Source organism: Muscardinus avellanarius, assembly GCF_963383645.1.
Source record: "Muscardinus avellanarius genome assembly, chromosome: 6".
Classification (NCBI taxonomy): domain Eukaryota; kingdom Metazoa; phylum Chordata; class Mammalia; order Rodentia; family Gliridae; genus Muscardinus; species Muscardinus avellanarius.
This window is the reverse complement of record NC_137791.1, coordinates 135144205-135166920: the sequence shown is the minus strand read 5'-3', so window position 1 is coordinate 135166920 and position 22716 is coordinate 135144205. Positions and strand designations below refer to the sequence as shown.

General features: G+C 50.2%; 1 protein-coding gene across 1 annotated transcript in view; it reads left to right on the top strand.

Moving 5' to 3' along the window:
* The window catches only part of EVC2 (EvC ciliary complex subunit 2), a gene marked incomplete at both ends in the record, with an annotated part of 130776 nt that overhangs the window by 31480 nt on the left and 76580 nt on the right, over positions 1–22716 (top strand). Inside the window, 2 exons of the mRNA XM_080697281.1 lie at positions 6642–6776; positions 10795–10934. Of these exons, the coding sequence (XP_080553407.1) occupies positions 6642–6776; positions 10795–10934 (275 nt within the window). The remainder of the gene's footprint in view (positions 1–6641; positions 6777–10794; positions 10935–22716) is intronic.

Sequence of the window (22716 nt, the reverse complement as noted above, 5' to 3'; positions counted from 1 at the left end):
ATGAGGCAGCAAATCCCTAACCTGCTGTCAAAGGGCTTCCAAGGCCTGGGCTGACTCTCTTGGCACTGCAGGCCCTGCTTACGTGGTTCCCTCTGCCCGGGTTATTCTCTTGTGCTCACTAGGGTGGCCTCCTGGAAAGCCTCCTTTGGTCCTTTGATCTGGGCTAGGGGCCATGCCTTCCCTTGTCCACTGGCTTCTTAGCCTCAGCCAGCCATGCCGCCATCGTGTCTATTCCTCTGTGGGCGGGGAGCTCCTTGGAGTGAAGCTGGCTCTCCTGGTCCTTCCAGCATCCAGCACAGGCCTCATGGCGTCAGGGAGCAGCTAGATGTCAGGAGAGCTTGTCCCCACATCCAGACACTGTGCAGACCTGGCAGCCACTCTGACATCTCCCTCTAGGTAGAGTTTCAGGCTGATAGAATTGAGGCGAAGCTCCTTTTTGGACATGAGAAGTTGACATGAGAATTCTGACTTTTAAGTGTTGTTTGAAAGGTTAAAAGAGGAGTAAAGCCTGGTCTGGAGAAAGTTCAATGAAGATGTCGATCGATGGTTAGGGATAGGATTTTTGTTTTTTGTTTTTGGTAGTACTAGGGTTCCTGGAAACCCTTCTACCTCCGGGCTACACTCCCAGACCTATTTTATAGTTTTGAAACAGGGTCTCTTATGCCAGCGCGGCTGGCTTCTAACCTGCGTGATCCTCCTGTCTCCGCCTCCCAAGCATGGAGTTTACAAGCTTGCGCCACCACGCCCGGCTTAGGGATAGTTTTAAAGGGATGTCATGGTGTCTCGTTAGAGGCTGTGAAATTCAAAAACTTGTGCCTGCTGCCTTGGCCTCTGAAGGGCAACCTCTGTTCAGAGTTGGGTATCAACAAACCACAGTGACCCCAGCCCCCAGTGACCCCATGCAGGGCTCCTGGGAAAGGGCCACGGTGGAGTCTGAACCTAGAGTTAATGTACTACGAAGGCCCCAGCCCCGAATGCTGGCTGTGAATCCTGGGTCCCAGACCTGGGCCATTTTTAAACTTATTTATACTTTGATATCATGCTTTATAAAATCAGGGTTAAAATAGCCCCCATATCATGTTATTGTTATGGGGACCAAATGAATAAAAGCATGCAATGCACGTAGAAGCACCCCTGGTACTTAGTATCTCATCAGTACATGTTTGCTACAATGATGGTGATGATGGTGATGATGATGATGCTATGATGATGATAGTGATATTGATGATACTTGTGGTCATGGTGATGGAGATGGTGATAGTGATGATGATGATGATGATAATGGTGAAGATAATGGTGGTCCTGGTGATGATGGTGATGTTGATGGAGGTGGTGATGTAGTTAATGATCAAGGTGCTGGTAATGGTGGCATTGATGGTGATGGTAAGGGTGATGATGTGGCGGTAATGGTGATGATAATGGTCCTGGTGGTGGTGGTGATGATGTTAATGGGAAGGGTGCTGTTGAAGGTGATGATGGTGATGGTGGTGATGGTAATGTTGATGGAGATAGTGTGGACGATTATAGGAATGGTGGGGTGGTGGTTTTGTGCAGTATGGCAGCTTCTTCTTCCTAGAAACTATATCTCAAGATCTTAACTCTTTTTGGGGGGTATCTTTAAGGAGAAAGTAGAAGCACAAAGGCATTGTGGGTGAGGCAGGGACAGGGCTTAGCACAGTTTAGCAGCACAGATAAATGAAGAATCTGAGAGGCAGGTTTTGCCTACAAGATTTTCTGTTCCTTGGTGTCAGAAAGTAAGAGTTGCAAGAGAGAAAAGGATGGTGCGGTCCACAGAGCTAGCCTGCCTCTGCTAAACACGGATCCCCATTGCTGTTGCATTACTTAACCTGGATCCTCCTCACTGAGACATCCGCAGGGCCTCTGCTCTTCAAATTCTCATGATCATGCACCTGGCCAGAAGAAGGCAAGGTCTTAAGAGACAGCTTCAGAGAAAGTGGAGGGGGGAAAGGGGGAGAAATGACGTGGCCTGGTTCAGTTATTCATTTCTGCCTCACAAAAAGGTGGGAGGGAGGGAAGGAGGGAAGGAGGTAAGGAGGGTAGGAGAGAAGGAAGGAGTTAAGGAGAGAGAAAGAAAGAAGAGAGGGAATATTTTTTCCCTGCCTTTTGCAGTACGGTGACCCTGTTTCATGTATTTCTGGCCCAATCTTTATCTCTGGTCCTCATCAGTCAGACAACAACTTCTACCTTGGGGTAGGGCATTGGGACTGAGAACGCTTTAGAAGACACTCATCCCCCTGGACACTCAGCGAGTCCTGAGATCTAGCGGGGAGAACAGACATTGGAGTCAAAAGTCTCCTTACTTCAAAGCTGAGACAGTAGTTATCTATTTTCTTTGCACCTCCATTTGTCTGTCAACTAAAACCTCCTGCGGGCTGCTGCAGACCAAAGGAGAAGGAGTAACTAACCCTGGACTGGAGTAGTGTCCCCAGGCCGCCATGTGACTCACCCAAGCTTAGTGCCTTAAAATAATGGAACGGAGTCTCTCGCCGTTCTGGAGGTGGACATCCGACGCCGGCAGGGCCGCGTTCCCTCTGTGGGTGCTAGAGCAGCCTCCTTCCCTGTCTCTTCCTAGCTTCTGTGGCTCTGCAAGCCCTCGCACTTCATGCTTTTGGCCACATCACTCTGATCCCTGCCTCTCTTGTCACTGGTCTGTCTTCTCTGTGTGGGTCTGTGTGTCCACCCGGCTCCCGCTCCTTGTAAGAACACAGTCGTTAGATGGAGAAGCACCCTGCTCCAGTGTGATCTCATCTCAATTATGTCTACAAAGACAAGGTCACATTGGTAGGTACCAGGGCTTAGGACTTCAGCTGATCTTTTTGGAGGATACAATTTAACTCACACATGCTCCCATCCCCATACTGGCATCTGGTAGTCGATCAAAATAATCGATTCCCCTCCCCACCGCATGCCTCTTCCTCATGCTCTTGACGGAAGCAGAACTGGAAAATAGATCATTGATCCTTACCTCCTTGATTCTATTTATAGACAGACAGCGTTTCGGTTCCTTTTCTATCAATTTCTTTTTCAGAACTAGGGATTGAACCCAGGGGCATTCTACCTCCGCGCTACATCCTAAAGGCCTATTTTTTTAATTCTTTATTTTGAAACAGGGCTACACTAAGTCGCAGAAGGCCTCACTGAGTAGCTGATGCTAGCTGTGAACCCATGACCATCCTGTCTCAGCCTCCCAAGTACTGGGATGACAAGCCTGCGCCACCCCGCCCGGCTCCTTTTCTATCAATATTATAACCTCATCTCCGTGCTGTGCTCTTTATGTTTACCCAGTAGATTATTGATTTTTTCTTTTGTCCAGTCGGTACATAGTCAGGGCTCAGGGCTCATGGGGAGTATTTCCAGCACAAATGGAGAACCTGGATTTCATTTTGGTCTTGGTAAAAATTCAAGATTCGGGAGGTTAGCATAGGAGACATGCAGCTGATCCACCACATTTGGGCCCAAGCATCACACTGTGATTCAGATGACAACCAGCGTCTGACAGGAGTGCCTCTCGGGCCCAGCTGCTCAGTGCTGATGGTCTGGAAGCTGGGTTGGCATGGTTGGTCTGTTGGGAGAAACCTTGGCCACCTGCACTGTGGCATGGGAGTGAGGGGTGGGTTGCTTGTCTTCTGTCTCCAAGTAATAAATATTCCTATGGGTGTAGCTGTCTTGACTTAAACTTGCTGTCCCACGTTGGCTTCTTTAGAAGCAACCGCAGAGACAGAGATGAGGTATGTGTTTACCAGTGCAGGGAAGAGTTAGCTTATTTTCCTTAGATAGGCCGGCTTGTGGGGCAGCCCCAGCTGGCCCCCTGGGAAGTTGGAGCTCAGGAGGAATTTCATTTCCGCCAGACTGACACGTGTGGCTTGCCGTGACTTGATTGGTTTTACAAAAAATACAGCTTTTATGGTTTGTGCCCTTCACAGTGGCCATTCGAACTGGAGTTAGGTAGGATCTCTGTAGTTGGATATGCATTTCCCTGATTGCTAGTGATGCTGGAGAAGCAGGAACTCTTATCCGCTGGTTGTGGAATTTCAAATTAGCAAAACTATTATGGAAATCAATTTAGAGGCTCCTCAGAAAACTAGGAATGGAACTGCCATATGACTCAGATCTATCACTCCTCAGTATTTCTTCTAAAGAACTAAAGGCTGCCTGGTGTGGGGTGTATGCTTGTAATCCCAGTACTGGGGAGGCGGGGACAGGAGGATTGCAGGTTCACGGCCAGCCTCAGCTATTTAGTGAGGTTCTCTGAAACTTAGTGAGACCCTGTTTCACAATAAAGAATAAAAAAAAATAGGGCTGGGGGTGTAGCTTAGGGGTAAAATGCCCTTGAGTTCCATCTCTAATATTGCAAAAAAAAAAAAAAGCCAAAAAAGAACTAAAGGCAGAGTACTATATTAATACCCGCACACCCACATCATAGCAGCAAAATTATGGAACCACCCCAGGTGTCCAACAGACAGATGAATGTAAAAGAAAATGTGGTCTATCTATACACACAATGCACTTTTACTCAGCCATAAAGAAGAACAAAGTTACATCATTTGCAGGGAAATAGATGGAACTGGAGAAAATTGTGCTGAGTGAGATTGGTTTGTCTCGGGAAGTCATATGGGACTTTAAATAATACAAAGACTGATCTGCAGAGTAGTTGAGGAGAGGAGAGAGTTGGGAGGGGGGAGAGCTGGGGAAGGAGACAGTTCAAGTCATCCTCTGGCCATGTGCGAGGGTATTACTGCCGACCTCACCAACCTGAGTGGGGAGGAGGGGCGGATGGATGGGGTGTGTAGGAAAGTACACAAAATGCTGTGTGCGTGTGTGTTTTGTTACATCGAACCTACTGTGCTGTTTAATTGTATTGCACCAGTGGAATAAAATATATATGTGTAGGTTTTGCGGAGCACCTGCTTTCCTCCTCAAAGTCTGCAATCTTGTACGTGCCAGGCAGTGGGCCTGCGTGCTCAGCCCTGTGTAGAAACCCTGGACTCGGTCCTGCAGGTCCTGCAGGGTCCTCCAGGCAGCCAGTGTCTCAGAAGTCCTTACTGCTCCTTTCTGGGAATGGGGCGCATCCTGTGTGCCCACACGGCGAGGGAGGGGACTCTGGGAAGCCCCTACCTCATTTTCCTTGGGCTTTGCCTGGTGCCTCTCTTCCACCTTTCTGAGTTGGCTGTGTGCCTTTGTGCGGTAATAAGTCACAGCTGTGGGTAGGACCGTCTTCCACGTGAGCACCTAGTGAATCTCAAACCTGCGTGTGATAGAATGCAAAGGGGGCGGGGATCAGGTTGGGCAGAGAAGAAGCCGGGTCCTGGTCTGGCTCACAAAGCATCAGCCAACCTGACAGGCATCTCTGGAGCCTGTGCAGCCCATCGGAGTGACCCCGGTCATTCTGCAGTGGCTGACCATAGTGTCCCCGCTGTGCCCTGCCGCCTGCTGGAGGCTGAGCTGGGAGACAGGGTGACATTAGGTGAGTGTTTCTTTGCCACTAATTCTGACCTGGAAGCTGGACCATCTACAATCACATTTCCCTAGCGGCACGTAGTCCTTCCTTGAAGGGGATGAGGGTGGTACATCTCCTCATCCACCAGTCATGCCAAGCCCTAGGGAGCTCTCAGTCCTACCTGTCAGGCTTCGGGATGGCTGATACCCGGCATACCTCTACAGAGGGCACTACCTCTTCTGCAGTCTTACCACGGAAAGCCGCTCTCGATCAGAAGTCTCTCACACGAAAATCTCTCTCATGAAATGAGCTGGAGTCAGATATGATAATTTGGAGAAACTTATTCTATTTAATATTTGATATTTGGGGCAGCTGGAGAGGAGGCTGCGTGAATCTCCCGTCCTCCTGCTGCCAGCGCTTTTCTTTTATAGGAGGTTTAAACAAAGCATCATAAAAGATGATCAAACACAGGAGCCAGAAAATTGTCAGACAAGGCAGTTATGGGACAAGCTTAGAAGAAGGAAGGGTTAGACATTACTGGTAGATGGAGAAGACATCACAGACCACACTCATCGATTCCATCGGATCACTTGGAATTTTTCCACTCATGGACAAATCCCACCCCACCTAATACTGTGTGCTCTGGCTGAGCCAGTCCAGATATTAAGCTCAGTGTGCAGTTCTAAGACGGCTCCCCACACCTCCTGCGGTCATCTGCCGCTGCCACCCATGTCCTCTACTATGGTATTGGCTGCGTCTCTTATTGGACGTCATGGAGGGAGAGGCAGACCCCTGGAGATCTTCTTCTGGCCTCTTCAAATCCTGCCCCTGCCCCTGCCTCTTAGAAACCATTCCCTTCCCTAGTGCAGCCTCAGATGTGGTAGAGCTCGATTTGGGGACTTGATATTCTTGAGTGTCTGTGATGGCTGGGCTCGGTGCTGGGCGGCCCTACCATGTGCGAGCTTTCCACGTCAGCTCCTCAAAGCGCCCATTCCTTCTAACACCGTAGGAAACTCAGCTCAGTCGGGGCCGGCGAGGGCCTTAAGGCGGCCAGCCTGGTTAGGGCTGCTCCAAACGCAGATGCATCTCCAGCGCCCTGCATGTTCTGCTGACTCGAGGTCCTGTGCTGAGCGTGGCAGATGGAGGTGTGACCGCAGGTAAATCACCCCATGTGTCTCCGCAGGTCCTGCCCAACCACGGTCTCCACGCGGTGGCCTTCGTCACAGCCTTCCTCGTCTCCTTTGTGCTGAGCTGGGCGACACTCTTCCTCGTGGCGCGATGGCCGTGTCTGCAGGGGAGTGTGCTTGCCGGACGCCGGGTGAGTCTGCTTCCTGAGGGCGGTTGGGCTCGTGGTGATGAGAGGTGGGCATGCGCCCTCCAGCCCGGTGGGTCTCACCTGGGACTGACGTTAGAGCCTGCGGGGGGAGGGGGTGTGGACTGCAGGACACATACCCATGTCTGGTCCCCTAGATGCCGATTCGCTTGTCTTGGGCTGTATCCTAGTCACTGGTCCTTTGTAAAAGCAGCATGGTTTTGTTTTAGGTTATTTTACTCTTAATTGGTGCATAGCTCATGCACAGCTGTATGGGGTACAGTGTGATATTTTGGCATATGAGTGCAGTATGGAATGATCACATCAGGGTTTGAGCCTGTCCATCGCCTACAGTGGAGCCCAGCGCTCAGTTCTCCTGTTTCACCCTAACACGCATTGACAGCTGCCATCTGGTTCCTCCTCCTCACTCCCTCCCTGCCACCGCTCACCGCCATTACACCCTCTGCTTCTATGACACCAACCTCTTTAGGTTCTGCAGTGGGTGAGATCATGCAACACTTGTCTGCCTGGTTTCTTTCACTTAACGTGATGTCTCCATGTTCACCCAGGCTATGACGGGATGCCATATTGTATGAATACAATTCCACTGTGGTTTGTACTGCCCTTTATCTGCTCATCCCTGATGGACACTTGGGTTGGCTCCGTATTTTTGACTCCTTGGGTGAGTTTAGCAAGTGGCCAGGTGTGGGAACCCCTGCAGTCTAACCCCCAGCTGCAGGGCAGATGTGTTCTTGCTGCTCTGATTCAGGCCCTGTTGTATACGCCTTGATGGATAGTGTTGGGAGGCACACTGTTATCTCCAGGGGAAGCTCAGACTCCTTAGCCTGGCTTCAAAGCCCCTAAGGTCTGGTTTCAGCCACTTCTCCCATGGCTCTCCAGGTCACACTGCCTTTGGCCATGCCTGGTGGCTTGGGATCCCAGAGTGTCGAGCTGCTCCTGCGTGTTTATGCGGTTCCTGCTCTCCTCTTTTTAAATCAAGCTTGCCTGTGTGTGTGTGTGTGTGTGTGTGTGTATGTGTGTGTGTGTGTGTGTATTTTTTTAACGGAACTGGGGGTGGAACTCAGGGGCGTTCTACCTCCCAGATGCTACATCTCCAGCCCTATTTTTTTTTTTTTTTTTTTTTTTTTGGTGGTACTGGGGTTCCTGGAAGCCCTTCTACCTCCGGGCTACACTCCCAGACCTATTTTATTTTTTGGAAACAGGGTCTCTTACGCCAGCACGGCTGGCTTCGAACCTGCGTGATCCTCCTGTCTCCGCCTCCCAAGCGCGGGGATTATAAGCGTGCGCCACCACACCCAGCCTCCAGCCCTATTTTTTATTCTTTAGTTTGAAACAGACTCTCATTAAGTTGCAGAGGGCTTTACTAAGTAGCTGAGGCTGGCCGTGAACCTGTGATCCTCCTATCTCATTTGCGTCACCTGTAAGTCATCGCTGGTCACCTGCTGGAGGTCAGGGGGCCTCTCTGGGTTCCCCACCAGCTTCAGGAGCCCTTATCTAGCATTTGTCAGACCCTCAGGCATAACTGAACTCCGCCATCTCTTAGTCTTGGGTCCCACAGAGGCACCTCCTGACACCAGGATTCAAAATCCCTGATTTCCCTGGAAAGTGATCCCAGGAGAAGAAGGCAGGGGTGAGAGAGTGAGGCAGGAAGGGAGGCAGATTGCAAGGGAGGCCGTCCTCGGCATCACCATGGGCACCTGCAGCGGAGTCCTGCCTGGGGACGCTGCGGTCCCAGTAGCTGAGGACGGGGTGGCAGGGAGCGAGGAGGAAGGGTGCATTACGTCCCTGGCACAGGATCTGAAGGCCAGCAGAATCCTTCCAGGACGCATCGCAGGTGTTGGCTGGTGGGTTTTGGCCAGTGGTCACTGCAGCAGGCAGGGTGGGCAGATGGCAGAGCCCAGTGGTGTCCCCTGTGCCTGGGTGGAACCTGTGCTTGGGGGCACGCTGAACACGGGTGAAGGAGTGGATGAGCACGTGGCCTGTCCACGGGTGCATGGACAGAGGAGGGAAAGCCAGAAGGCAGGGGCTTGAGCAAGACCAACTTTTTGAGTTTGGTCCAGGGATTAAATCCAGGATTATTCTCTCTGAGCTATACCCCAGGCTTTGTGTGTGTGTGTGTGTGTGTGTGTGTGTGTGTGTGTGTGTGTGTGTGTGGTACTAGGGATTGAACTCAGGGACATTCTATCTCTGAGCTACATTCCTAGTCCTATTTTTTATTCTTATTTTGAAACAGGGTCTCACTAAGTTATGGAGGGCTTCACTAAGTTGCTGAGGCTGGCCACGGACCTGCGATCCTACTGTCTCAGCCTCCCAAGTCCTGGGATTATAAGTGTGATTCATGCTGGGACTTTTTTGTTTTTTATTTGAAAACAGGTCTTGCTAGGTGTTGAGAGTCTTACTAAATTACTGAGGCTGGACTCAAACCTGCGTTTCTCCTGTCTCAGCCTCCCAAGTACTGGAATTATAGGCACGCACCACTCTGCCTGGCAAGACCAGGCTTTGCTGTTATTTTCTTTTCTTGCTTTTTTCTTTATACTTAAGACCATTTTTTTTAAACTGTCACCCAAGGGCATTTGTGGGAAGGAGCCGCCTTGGCAGTTGGTTTGTTCCTGCAGGGCCTTTGGGGGCTGGGGCGGCCATGACTCAAGGTCTCCCACAATTTCAAAACCTTGAAAGGAACATTCGCCCTCCTCCTCCTCACTTTGTGTAGGGAAACTGAGGTCTCTGAGGTTGACCAGCTGGGCCCAGGCCGGGACCTGGCTTCTGGCGGCAGCTCCCGTGAGGGAGCCCGTTGCTCCTGCAGCTCCGACTTCTAACAGAATGGATAGCTGTTGCAAGGTGCAGCCGGCCCACACGCCCCTTGACAGACAAGTGGCCCATCCAATCAGACTGCACATACGCTCTACTCAACAGGGAGAGCAGAATGCGCCCAGCCACTGTGCAGAGGCCAGGCTTCCATTTCCCGGGGTGTGTGTGTGATTTAAGGCCTAACTACCCTCCAGTGTCTTCCCCAGTGTTCCAGGGCGATGTCTTTTGCAAGCTTTTTCTGCCAGTGTGGGGTGACCAGTGGGATAACGTGCTGTGAGACAGTGGGCGATGGCCTTTGGAGGGGAGCCTGTTGGGATTAGTCCTCGCGGCTCCTTTAGAGCCCAGCGGCCTTCCAGGAGTCAGTCCACCACTCTGAACCTCAGCCTCCTTATTTGGAAAGTTGGGGGCACCAACACTTTGTTGTTGTGACGGTTTCATGATGTGTCACATATAAATTTCCAAAGTAATAACTGGCCGGGGACAAGAATCTGTGTGTGTGTGTGTGTGTGTGTGTGTGTGTGTGTGTGTGTATGCATGTGACTGAGAATTAAACCCAGGAGCATTCTCTATCTCTGAGATACATCTCTAGCCCTTTTTTATTTAGAAACAACTTCTCACTGATTTACTACACACTGGCTTGAACCTGAGACCCTCCTGTCTCAGCCTCCTAAGTACTGGGATTATAGGCATGCCTCACCATGGCCAGCTAGGGCAGGAAGCTTAATATCAGCCATACCGATCACCCATTTCTATAAAATTGATAATTTGGGGGATGAAACAGCGATCTCGCTGTCCAGCCCAAGTTGGGCTTAATGATCTCTGTAACATCACTCCGTCTTGTGATCCTGTGCTCCGATTAGACACCAGCCAGGCCCGTGCCGGGTCCTCCTGCCTGGGGGGGGCAGTGAGGGCAGTGACGTTCTTTCATGGCCTTCACAGGGGAAGGTCTTTCCACGCACAGCTTGGTGTTAGCTGCACAACAGCCCTGTTAGGTTACGCGTGGCTGTGGGGTTGGGATCCCGTTTTCTTGTTGAGATGGTAGGAGCTGAGTGGCTTGACTGAGCTCACCTGCCTGCAGGAGGCAGGGCCGGCCGAGCGGGTCCCTGACTGCAGAGCCCCAGCCTCCCCGCTCACTCTCCCTGTGTGTGGCGTCTGCCAAGGCCCCCTCATTGTTATTTCTACAATTCTTCCGAAGGTCCAGCTTCCTGAGAGCAAGCTGGAGCCCTCGCCCTTCGCCTCTGCCGGCGGAGTGAATGAGGACCTTTCCCTTAATGACCAAATGATAGCCATCCTGACTTCCGAGGACCCTGGGAGCATGCTGCAAGCCTTGGAAGAGTAAGTACTCTTAAGTCCCAGCTGACTTCCGGGGAGGTGGTGGGAGTTTTTACAGCAATGGCGGGGGTGCAAGCACAGAGCACCCATCACTCTTTCACCCAGTGTAGCACTCATTTGCTACTTGGTAGTCACAATCAAACAACTGCTAGGCGCTGAACTCCAGGAGATGTGTACCATGTAGCTCTTGCCTCAAGGCAAAAGCAAACGATCCCAGAGTGATCATAGGATCTACTCACGGGAAAGCCGGGGCTGGCTGAGCACATAAGCTAAGTAGAGACCCTGAGAAGTTCCAGGAACTGCTCCCAGAGGAGGTGATCTTGTAATTAGTTCTTGAGGCTGCAAGGGGAGCTTTCCAGTTGGGTTAAGCCAGCAAAGGCTTTCCAGGAAAGGTGGGAGAAAGAGCAGGTACGAGCGTGGGAAATGAGCAAGCCGCGATTGGTGAACTGTAGGTAGCTAACTGTAGGTAGCTGGTTGTGATTGATGTGTGGATCGGGATCCTGAGCACAGACCTTTTTAGAAGAAGCACCTGGAGAGAGCACTGGTGCTGCGATGCAAATTCAGTTCTTTTTATTTAATGAAGACAGGCATTGTATCGCCTGTGTATGCTAGTTTAAGAACTTTCAAAAACTGGTTCATAGATCTCCTAACAACCCTACAAAACAGGTAGTGTTGTTTTTACCATCCTACAGATGAGGATTTGAGAGAGGTTAGCCTGCCCAGGGACATGCGCTAGGAAGCAATAGGGTTAGGTGTCAATCCCGGGCCGTCTGGCTCCTGGTCCAAATTCTTAGGATGCTACACCGCCCAGGGCCGCTGCCGGACAGCACGTGGGTCACAGAAAGCTTCTGCTGTCACTACGGGAGGCCCATCCTCTGAGACGCTCCTTTTTATTTTTTTCATGTTTACAGATGACTTCTTTATATGTTCCCTTTTTTTCGGTTTCCAGTTGTCTGTGAAAATTCTCAGTCTTATGATGATGATGATGATGGTGATGATGATTTTTGTGGTTCTGGGGATTGAACCCAGGAGGATTCTACCTTCAAGCTATCCCCCAGCCCTATTTTTATTCTTTGTTTTTGAAACAGAGTCTCACTCAAGTTGCAGAGGGCCTCACTAAGTAGCCGAGGCTGGCCACAAACCTGCAATCCTCCTGCCTCAGCCTCCCAAGTACTAGATTACAGGTGTGCGCCACCACACCTTCCTTATTATAATTATTTTAAAATCCCTGAAAGCTTCATTATCTGTACCTCCAATTCTGTGTCTGGTATCCATTGTTCCTTTTAGTTTTTCTTGAAAAATCTTAGCTCTTTTTATCCTTTCATGCCTGAGTATTTTTGATCATGTGCCAGGCATTGTGCATAAAAATGGAGATGACGATTTGAGTGTTAAACTATTATCCCTTTCTAGACAGCTAGGGGTGTAACCACAGACTGCCTTAATCCAAGCAGAGGTTAAGATCATGCAGAGCTGGGCTTTATTCCCTCCAGATTGTGTTCTTACCTGGTTATAGGTATTTATTTATTTATTTATTTTTGGTGGTACTGGGGTTCCTGGAAGTCCTTCTACCTTCGGGCTACACTCCCAGACCTCTTTTATATATTTTTTTTATTTGAAAACAAGGTCTCTTAAGCCAGCACGGCTGGCTTCGAACCTGTGCGATCCTCCTGTGTCCGCCTCCCAAGCGCGGGGATTACAAGCGTGCCCACCACGTCCGGCTCTAGGCAGTTATTTTTATTTCTACTTTCTTTGCTTTTTTGTTAGATTGCTGCTTATTAATAACAGGGCCACATGGGAGCCCCCAAATTGGATTCTATTTGTAGGAAACCTTTCTGATTCTAGATTGAGCCTCCTTGAAGAGGGCATAGGCCCAACACTGCAACACATAGACACAGATAAAAACTTTCTGAACAAGACCCCAAGGGCACTAGATTGAAGATTCTGAGCTTTCCCCATTCGCTGCCGCTCGCTGGGCAGCGGTTCCTGCAATCTGGAGTGACGGAGATCCTGACCAAGTACAAAGCTTTGATTTTTAGGACACTACTATATGTTAGTGTCACATTAAAAAACGTCGTCTCCTTCATACACCACATTTAATTTGGTCCTCAGAATATTTTGGCCTTCTTCCAGAGCATCTTATTTTTGACGTTTGGTACTTGAAGAGACTGAGAATCAACTGGGGCTAAGAGGTTTATTCACAGAGGTACATATCCGAGGGAATGAAGAATAGTTTGAGCATAATAGGCTTCACAAAAGTTCTCTAAAACTCAACTTTCTCATTTCTCTGCTGAGGAAACCATAACCTTGGGATACTGTGACGTTTACCGATAGGAAAGACACGACACTTGACTACAGGTCGATGTCCTTACAGCAGTAGTCATTCCTGGGCTTAGATCTGATCTGTAGATACTAAAGAGAAGTGTTCAAATGATTAGCATTTTCTTAAAAGCACTGAAACAGAAATCAGTGTTTTTTGGGACTGGGAGGACTTGGACTCAGACAGAAAGTTGATTAGGTGCCTGGTCCTGACTCCTTGGACCTGGGAAGGGGTGTCTGGTGGTTCACGGTGATGCATCCAAGATGGCGCCAGGATAGTTACACCTCCGTATTTTTAGGTGACAGCTATTGGCCTGGGAGAAAAGCTCTTTTGTTCTTCTGCTTTGGGTTGTTGATTTTCCCTGTGGTACTAGGGATTGGACCCAGGGGCCCTCTCCCTCTGAGCTATACCCCCAGCCCTATTTTATTTTTTTTATTTTGAAACAGAGTCTTGCTGAGTTGCTGAGACTGGCCTCCAACCCGTATCCTCCTGCCTTGCTGAGTTGCTGAGACTGGCCTCCAACCCGTATCCTCCTGCCTCAGCCTCCCAAGCACTGGGATTGTTGCTAAGTTTCTGAGACTGGCCTCCAAACCGTACCCTCCTGCCTCAGCCTCCCAAGTACTGGGATTGCACGACCATGCTTGACAGACTTATTCTGCTTTGTGAGATGTAGCTTGTCCTTGGTGGAGAGAGACTGTCACTCTACCTGCAAGATAGTGCCTTTAGGAATGGCCAGGTCTGTGTCCTCTTGGGTACAGGACCGACCTTACATCATGGTGGGAATCCGGCCTTGTTAAGCCATTTCTGACTTTCATTTGTGTTGTTGAATAATTGAGCTTTGTGTAGTCATCCAGCTGTCCTGCTGCATTTTAGCTGAATTACCTGATCAGAATACCGAGGATGACAAATTAAAATTTGACACCCTGCCTAAGGATGGGGGAGGTGGGCAAGAATGGGGAGAAAAGCTTCTGGCAGATATTCAGAAATGTTACTGGGTTCATGAAGTGCCACAAACAGGGAATTAGCAAAGTATTTTTTAGCCAAAAGTCTTTTTTTTTTTTTTAAAAAAAAAAGGACAAAAATGAAAAGTAGAATAAAATGATTTGATTGGTATAATCAAAAGATTTCATTTGCAGGTAGGTAGTGCTTTATAACCTCCAGACCAGATTAATTAATACTTTAAAATAGGAAAATATTAGTCTGGCTTGGTGGCACATGCCTGTAATCCTAGTACCTGAGGGACTGAGACAGGGGGATCTCAGGTTTGCAGCCAGCCTCAGCAACTTAGTGAGGCCCTCTGCAATCTAGTGAGACTCTGTTTAAAAAAGAAAAAGAAATTTAAAAAACAAAATAAAATAGGATTAGGGATATAGCTGGGAGGTAGAATGCCCCTGGGTTCAATCCTAAGCCACACACACACACACACACACACACACACACACACACACACACACACACACGTATTACTCCTCCTGTCTTTGTCTTCTGTTTAGAGTGTGGCGTTTAAGACACCCAGTCTTTCTCATTTTTTTTTTCTTTTGTGGATGCTGGGGATTAAACCCATGACATTCTACCTCCGAGCTACACCCCCAGCCCTATTTTTTATTCTTTATTTTGAAACAGGGTCTCTCTAAGTTGCAGGGGCCCTCACTAAGTAGCTGAGGCTGGCCGCTAACCTGGATCCTCCTGGCTCAGCCTCCCAAGTACTGGGATGACAAGCGTGCCCACCACGCCCGGCTCCGACCAGTCTTCTTTATCCTTACATTTGTATGAAATGACAAATGGCTGCTGTGGCTTTCTGGTCCTGGCCTTTAAAAACAATAGGGATGCCGACGTTTATAAAGATTTCATACTCACACATCACTTAATAGCTCTGGAATTTTATATTTATTACTCCTCAAGAGCTGATCTCATTTGGCCTCAAGAGTGTTTAACACTGATTATCAAGCATGGCCTGAGAGTCTTTAGCTTGGGAGCTAAATTCATCCCACCCTTCTCTTCTCCAGTCCCCCCCCTTCCCATCCTGGCATTCAGTATTTATTGAAAGCCAATTCTGTTTTAGGCACAGGAGGCTAGTTTTAGGAACACCTCTCTCTCTCTCTCTCTTTCTCTCTCTCTCTCTCTCTCTCTCTCTCTCTCTCTCTCTCTCTCTCTCTCTTTCTCCCTCCCTCCCTCCCCCCCTCCCTCACTTCCTCCTCCTCTTCCTCCTCCTCCCCTCCTCCCCCTTTCCCTCTCCCTCTCCGTCTCTCTCCTCTTTCTCTCTCTCTTCTCTCTCCTCTCTCCTTCTCCTCTCCCTCTCTTCTCTCTCTCCCTCTCCCTCCCCTCCCCTCTTCTCTCTCTTCTCTCCCCCCTCTCTCCTCCTCCTCCTCATCCTCTTCATCCTCATCCTCCTCCTCCTCCTCCTCCTCCTCCTCCTCCTTCTTCTTTCTCTCTCTCTCTCTCTCTCTCTCTCTCTCTCTCTCTCTCTCTCTCTCATAGCATTGTCAATCACTTTTAATCTTTCTATCTTGATTGATAGTCAGGCTCTTAGTAGCTCCCAGAAAGGAAATTTCACTCTGCTCATCAGGGCGTCCTCTGCATGGAGATCTCTGATAGTGTCCCCACCATGGGGCGTCCTCTGCATGGAGATCTCTGATAGTGTCGCCACCATGGGGCGTCCTCTACATGGAGATCTCTGATAGTGTCCCCACCATGGGGCGTCCTCTGCATGGAGATCTCTGATAGTGTCCCCACCATGGGGCGTCCTCTGCATGGAGATCTCTGATAGTGTCGCCACCATGGGGCGTCCTCTACATGGAGATCTCTGATAGTGTCCCCACCATGGGGCGTCCTCTGCATGGAGATCTCTGATAGTGTCCCCACCATGGGGCGTCCTCTGCATGGAGATCTCTGATAGTGTCCCCACCATGGGGCGTCCTCTGCATGGAGATCTCTGATAGTGTCGCCACCATGGGGCGTCCTCTACATGGAGATCTCTGATAGTGTCCCCACCATGGGGCGTCCTCTGCATGGAGATCTCTGATAGTGTCCCCACCATGGGGCGTCCTCTGCATGGAGATCTCTGATAGTGTCCCCACCATGGGGCGTCCTCTGCATGGAGATCTCTGATAGTGTCGCCACCATGGGGCGTCCTCTGCATGGAGATCTCTGATAGTGTCCCCACCATGGGGCGTCCTCTGCATGGAGATCTCTGATAGTGTCGCCACCATGGGGCGTCCTCTACATGGAGATCTCTGATAGTGTCCCCACCATGGGGCGTCCTCTGCATGGAGATCTCTGATAGTGTCCCCACCATGGGGCGTCCTCTGCATGGAGATCTCTGATAGTGTCCCCACCATGGGGCGTCCTCTGCATGGAGATCTCTGATAGTGTCCCCACCATGGGGCGTCCTCTGCATGGAGATCTCTGATAGTGTCGCCACCATGGGGCGTCCTCTACATAGAGATCTCTGATAGTGTCCCCACCATGGGGCGTCCTCTGCATGGAGATCTCTGATAGTGTCCCCACCATGGGGCGTCCTCTGCATGGAGATCTCTGATAGTGTCCCCACCATGGGGCGTCCTCTGCATGGAGATCTCTGATAGTGTCCCCACCATGGGGCGTCCTCTGCATGGAGATCTCTGATAGTGTCCCCACCATGGGGCGTCCTCTGCATGGAGATCTCTGATAGTGTCCCCACCATGGGGCGTCCTCTGCATGGAGATCTCTGATAGTGTCCCCACCATGGGGCGTCCTCTGCATGGAGATCTCTGATAGTGTCCCCACCATGGGGCGTCCCCTGCATGGAGATCTCTGATAGTGTCCCCACCATGGGGCGTCCTCTGCATGGAGATCTCTGATAGTGTCCCCACTATATATAGCCCTTTTCTCTAGCAAATCATTTGTCCTGTTCACGATCCTCACTTGAGATTGGCCTGGGATTCTAAATATGCCATTAGGTGGGACGACTGCCACCTCATCTCCAAGCCCCATCGCAGCCCTGCCTTTTGTCCTCGCCGGCTGATTTATCTCTGACAAAAAGCCTTTCCTTGGTTGGCTTGGTTCTCGAGCTTCTCCATCCTTTATTCCTAGGCTGCCTCTCACAGAGAGGATTTGAAGGAGGAATAGTTCCTTTGATTTTTACCAGGCGCCTCAACTGCTGTCACAGTGAGTGACTCAGACCCAGTGCATGCTGGGGCCCGGAGTGAGGAGGAGCTGGGTGGGGCTGGCTGGCCCTGGAAGCTACAGGGGCCTGGCACGCCCAGGGTGTTTAGCTCTGGCCTGCTCCTGGCCTGACCACTGCTGGGACCTCACACCTGCCATCTCATTAGGTTCTTACACAGCCTCGTGCTGTAGACCAGGAAGCTGAGGTTCAGGAAGGCTTATTAGTGTCCCTGAGGCTACCCGGACGCTAATGGACTCAGATCCAGGCCTGAGTGCTTTCCAATCCACTGTAAGCTTTTAAAAAGATTGAGCTGAGATTTTCAGAGGAGCAGAGAAAATAAGGGGAGGGGGGGAGAAGAAGAAGCCCGGTCCTGTGTCATTTCGTGTTATCAGGTCACACACACACAGTCTTTTTTTTTAATACTTTTATGGGTACACTTCAATTATATGTCATAGTGAGGTTCAAAGTGGTAGAGATGTACACATACACACACACACACACACACACACACACACACACACACACACACACACACAGCATTTGGTTTGCATTTCCCTCTGGATCCCACCCCTACTGACTCCTCCCAGGACATATCAGTGAGACTGGCAGTGAACCCTTTAAGACAGCATTATTTGAACTGTTTCCTTCATCAAAGCTCCTTTTCCCTCCCCATCTTCCTCCCTTAAACCCCTCCCATTATTCTACTGATCTCCCTCATTTAGCTAAGGTCCTTTTTGTTTCCTGTTTTCTCTGTAGCTTCCACATCTAAAAAGAAATGTATGCCATTTGGCTTTCTTACACTGGCTGATCTCAGCATAATATTGTCTCGTTCCATTCGTTTTCCTGCAGATGATATAATTGTGTTCTTTTTTAAGGCTGAGCAAAACTTAATTGTGTATATTCATATTTTCTTTATTAATTCGTCTGTTGACAGACATGTAGGTTGGTCCCATAATTTGGTTGCTGTGAATTGTGCTGCTTTAATCATGGGTATGTATTATCCATATATCATAATGTCTGACCTGACTTCTTTTGGATACCAAGGAGTGGCAGAGCTGGGTCATACGTTGGTTCCATTTCTGGTCTTCTGAGGAGCCTCCATACTGATCTCCACAGTTGTACTATTTACAATCCCACCCACGGTGTATGAGAGTTCCAGTTTCCCCACATCCTAGCCAGCATTTATTATAGTTTGTATTCTTGATGATTGCCACTTTAATCGAAGTTAGAATCTCAATTCATTTCCCTGATTGCTAATTATGTTGAACATTTTTTCATATATTTTCTGGCAATTTGAATTTCTTCTTTTGAAAAGAAGATTCAATTTAATTGCCCATTTTTTGTTGGCTTGTTTGTTTTGTGTGTGTAAAGTTTCCGGAGTCCTTTATATATTCTAGATATTAGTTCTCTATCAGAGGAGTAGCTGGCAAGGATTTTCCCCATGGTAGGCTCTCTCTTCAGACTCCTGTTGGCGTCCTTTGCTGTGCAGAAGTTTGATACACCAACATTGGCTCTCACCTGTCTCCAGATTGCTCTGTATAAAGTAGATGTACAATGAACTATTTGTTGAATTGAAATTTTAAATCCAGGCATTGAGTCATTTCTTAGGTGTATGGTATGATGGTATGTCCCATCTGTTCTATTCCTTTCAAACATTTTGACAGAGAATTTTTGTGTCCCTCATTTCTAAAAGCCTGAAGCCCAGGGACAGGGAGCCACTCGTCTGAGGCTCTCTGGTTCATTCATTCTTTGGGCTGCTTGTCCATGTAGTAGTTGATTGATTGGGTATCGCAGCAGGTCCTCACTGAGGGTCCAGTTGGTGCCAGGCACTGTGGTGGACCAATCGGTCTTGGCTTTTGTCCTTGAAGAATGCGCATAAACAAAAGTCATACACTGGTAACTATACCCCTGCCCAGTGGTGATAACTAGAAAACAACAAGGTGTGCTATTAAACAATCATGGGAGACCTGCCTGAGCCAGGGTCAGGGACGCGGGGTGGTGGGTGGTGGAGTGGGGCAGGAGGTGGGGAGGGATGTCAGCATCGGAGGGTCAAAAAGAGGAGTGAGCCTGGGTGGCAGGCACACAGGTTGGGCAGGGCTGGAGGCCCACACACAGCTAGTGAGGGGCCAGAGCCTGTGGCAGCATCATTCCCTTCTGCATCCTGAATTCTCGAGTCCTGATAGTTCATCCTAACACCCAAGGCTGTTGGGACTGACCATATGTGTATATAATTAATGGCTTCTAATGCTGTCTTACCCATTGGGGCAGTGAGTGGTGTGGGGCAGCAGCTTAACTGAACCGTTTCCCAGGTGGTACCCAGCAATGGGAGGTGCTGTATGGCTGAGCACTGTGAGGTATGTGCTGCAGGTGCTGTTTGAGGCTTGGTGGTCACAGGGCACAGATTGGAGCAAGGACAATGTCACTCATATCAGAGGGCGGCATGGCAAGTGTCCAGCTGTGTGTGACGTGGCTTCACGGCCACCCAAGCTCCCCCCAGGATGTGTGGCTATCGTTGGGACACCCTTGCCCCATGAGATTCCACCGGGAGCAGGGCCATGCTGTGGAGGTGCAGGTTAGGAGCCAGAGCCCTCCTTCCAGGAAGGCCGGGTTGTCACAGGAGCAGGCAGGTATGTGGACTGGGGCTGGGAGCGTGGGACACACCCGCCGATGCTTCTTAGTGAAGTGCAACGTGTGGACAGCAGAGCGAACATTGGTGCCGTGCATTGGACTTGGAACACTACACCCCATGAGCAGCTAGGTTTGGAGGTGGTTAGAAGGGGTGGGTCATGAGGACGTGGCCTTGAGGGCTCTGCTGTCCTTGGCTCTCTTCTTCTCTGCTTCTGGGCTGTCCTGAGCAGCTTTCTTCTGCCTTGCTGCCATGAGATCTCTGCCTTGGAGCTGGCTAGCAATGGACTGAGCCTTGAAACCAGAAGCCAAATAAACCTTTCCTTGGTTGCTCTCATCAGGTGTGTTTGTCCTAGCAACACAAAACACGGGCCCGCAGAGAAGTCCGGAATAGTTTGGATGGGAGGCACATTATCCTCTTCACTAGGGAGCCCAGGGATTTGCCGGGTAGCATGGGGCTTCACCGGGCTGGACAAGGGGCTTCATACTGCAGTGGTCTGGGTGGAGGTCGGGGGCTGTTGTTGGGCCTGGCTTGGAGCCCAGGGGCTAGATCTTGGGCTGAGCAGCCTGACTGTTGGGTTTGAGTCCCAGCTCTGTTGCCCGGGGTTTTGGTTCACTGGCCCTTTCTCTGAAGTGAGGGACCAGTGCCAGTCTCATGGGGCGACCAGGATGCTCTGTATGCTAAGGGCTTTTCCAGGTGAGCGAGGGGGACGGGGACGTGTGTGTCCTGTGGCTGCTGCGACAACTTACTATAACCTCAGTGCCTTCAAATAGCAAAGACTTATTCTCTCATGGTTCTGGGGACAGAAGTCCAGAGCCGGCTTCGCTGGGATGAAGTGAGATGTGAACAGGTAACTCTTCCTCCAGGTGGCCTGGGGACCGGGGCCAAGGCTGTCCGGCCTCTGCCTTTAGCAGCCTCCTCTGCTTCTGCAGGGCTGAGCCTCCCTCCACCCCTCTCCAGAGGAGACGCTTGTGATTGTAGTTGGGGCCCCCTGGATAATCCAGCACCACACCCCCTATGCACACCTCTCGCTTGATGGCATCTGCGAAGGCCTTTTCTCCTCACAAGGTTACATTTGTAGGCCTTGGAATTAAGATCTGAAACTGCTGGAGGCTGTTACTCTAGGATGTCACCACACATTTGAAGTCAATGAGGAAGGAGGTGAGACTTGAGGAGTCTTGGGAAGAAGGAAAGGACAAAGTCATAGGGCGGAGGCTCAGGGAGGTGGGTCCTAGAATGGCTTCTGGAATGGTCCTGAAGATTCTGTTTAGACATCGGCATATAGGAAATGGTCACCATTCCATGAACCAATGGCTGGCCAGGGCTCCAACCGATAGCCTCACTCCAAGGCTGGGGTACCCTGGGGGGCTTCTTTGCTGCTTACAGATGGTGGTGGAAACTCACCTTGGGCCTGGCTTGGAGCCCAGGGGCTCCTTGGATTGTGCAGAGACCCACCAGGAGGGACAGGGCCCAGGGTCCAGGTGGGGCCTAGCTTCTCTGTGACTGGATTGAAGCTGGGGGCTTCCCTGCACCGGCCTCAGGGCTGAACAGGTACAAGTGTCTCCTTGGACCTGGCAGATGCTCAGGAAATTTGGAACTGGAAATTTTACTTTCTGACCCATCACCAGATAGCCCACTGGGGGCTCTTGTGCAGTGGACGTGGTTTTAGGAGGCCAGTAATTCCCTCCTCCTCCTCCTCCTCCTCCTCCTCCTCCTCCTCCTCCTCCTTCTTCTTCTTCTTCTTCTTCTTCTTCTTCTTTTTTGGTGGTACTAGGGATGGAACCCTTCTATCTCCGGGCTACACTCCCAGACCTATTTTATATTTTTATTTGGAAACAGAGTCTCTTAAGCCAGCGAGGCTGGCTTTGAACCTGTACGATCCTCCTGTCTCCGCCTCCCAAGTGCAGCGATTACAAGCGTGTGCCACCACGCCACCAGGCTAATTCTTCTCTCTTTCTACCCCCTTTCTAAGCTTTTTTGGAAACTTTCCTCCTAATTTTTTCTTCCAGTTTGCAAGGTACTGGTTGGTCAGTGTTCTGGGAGCCCAGCCCACCACATTGAACCCCTCACCAAATGGCATGTGGCCTCTGGTTGGGTTGGGGTCCACAGGAATCCTTTGGCGGCACCAGTGTGTGGCACCAGGTCTTTGTCAGCAAACCTCCTATGAATGGATGAGTGATAGTTGTGCTGGGTGTCACAGGGTCACTGTCAGGAAGCGTGTAGTTTTTCGCATGGACCAATAGAAGGGTGACAGGCATGGAGAGACCGTAGGGGGTAGGACATGGTCGCATCAGACAGGAGGCCTCAGTTTCCAACCCTGTGACAGATAACCAGGGCTAGTCCCTTCCGATCCATCTAGAAGGATCAGTGTCCCAGTTCAGTAGGGCACCAGAAGGTCTGCACAGACATCTGACTGCACAGTCAGCTGAGACGGGAAGCGTACACCTTTACACCTGCTCCTGGCTTCTAGGCTTCCTCGGTGGCAGGGTGCTCCTGTATGGTGCTTGACAAGCCAGAACAGGATTTTATGGTGGGGGCAGACAGGGCAGCTGCAGAACAGAGCAGAGCAGGGTGATTCTCATTTGGTTACCATCGCAATGCTGGCCGTCATTTACCTGGTGAGGTGAGGGTTTCTCCAACAGTTCTGTATCTGACAGACACCTCCCGTTCTTTCTGCAAGTGTCCACTGAGCTCCACT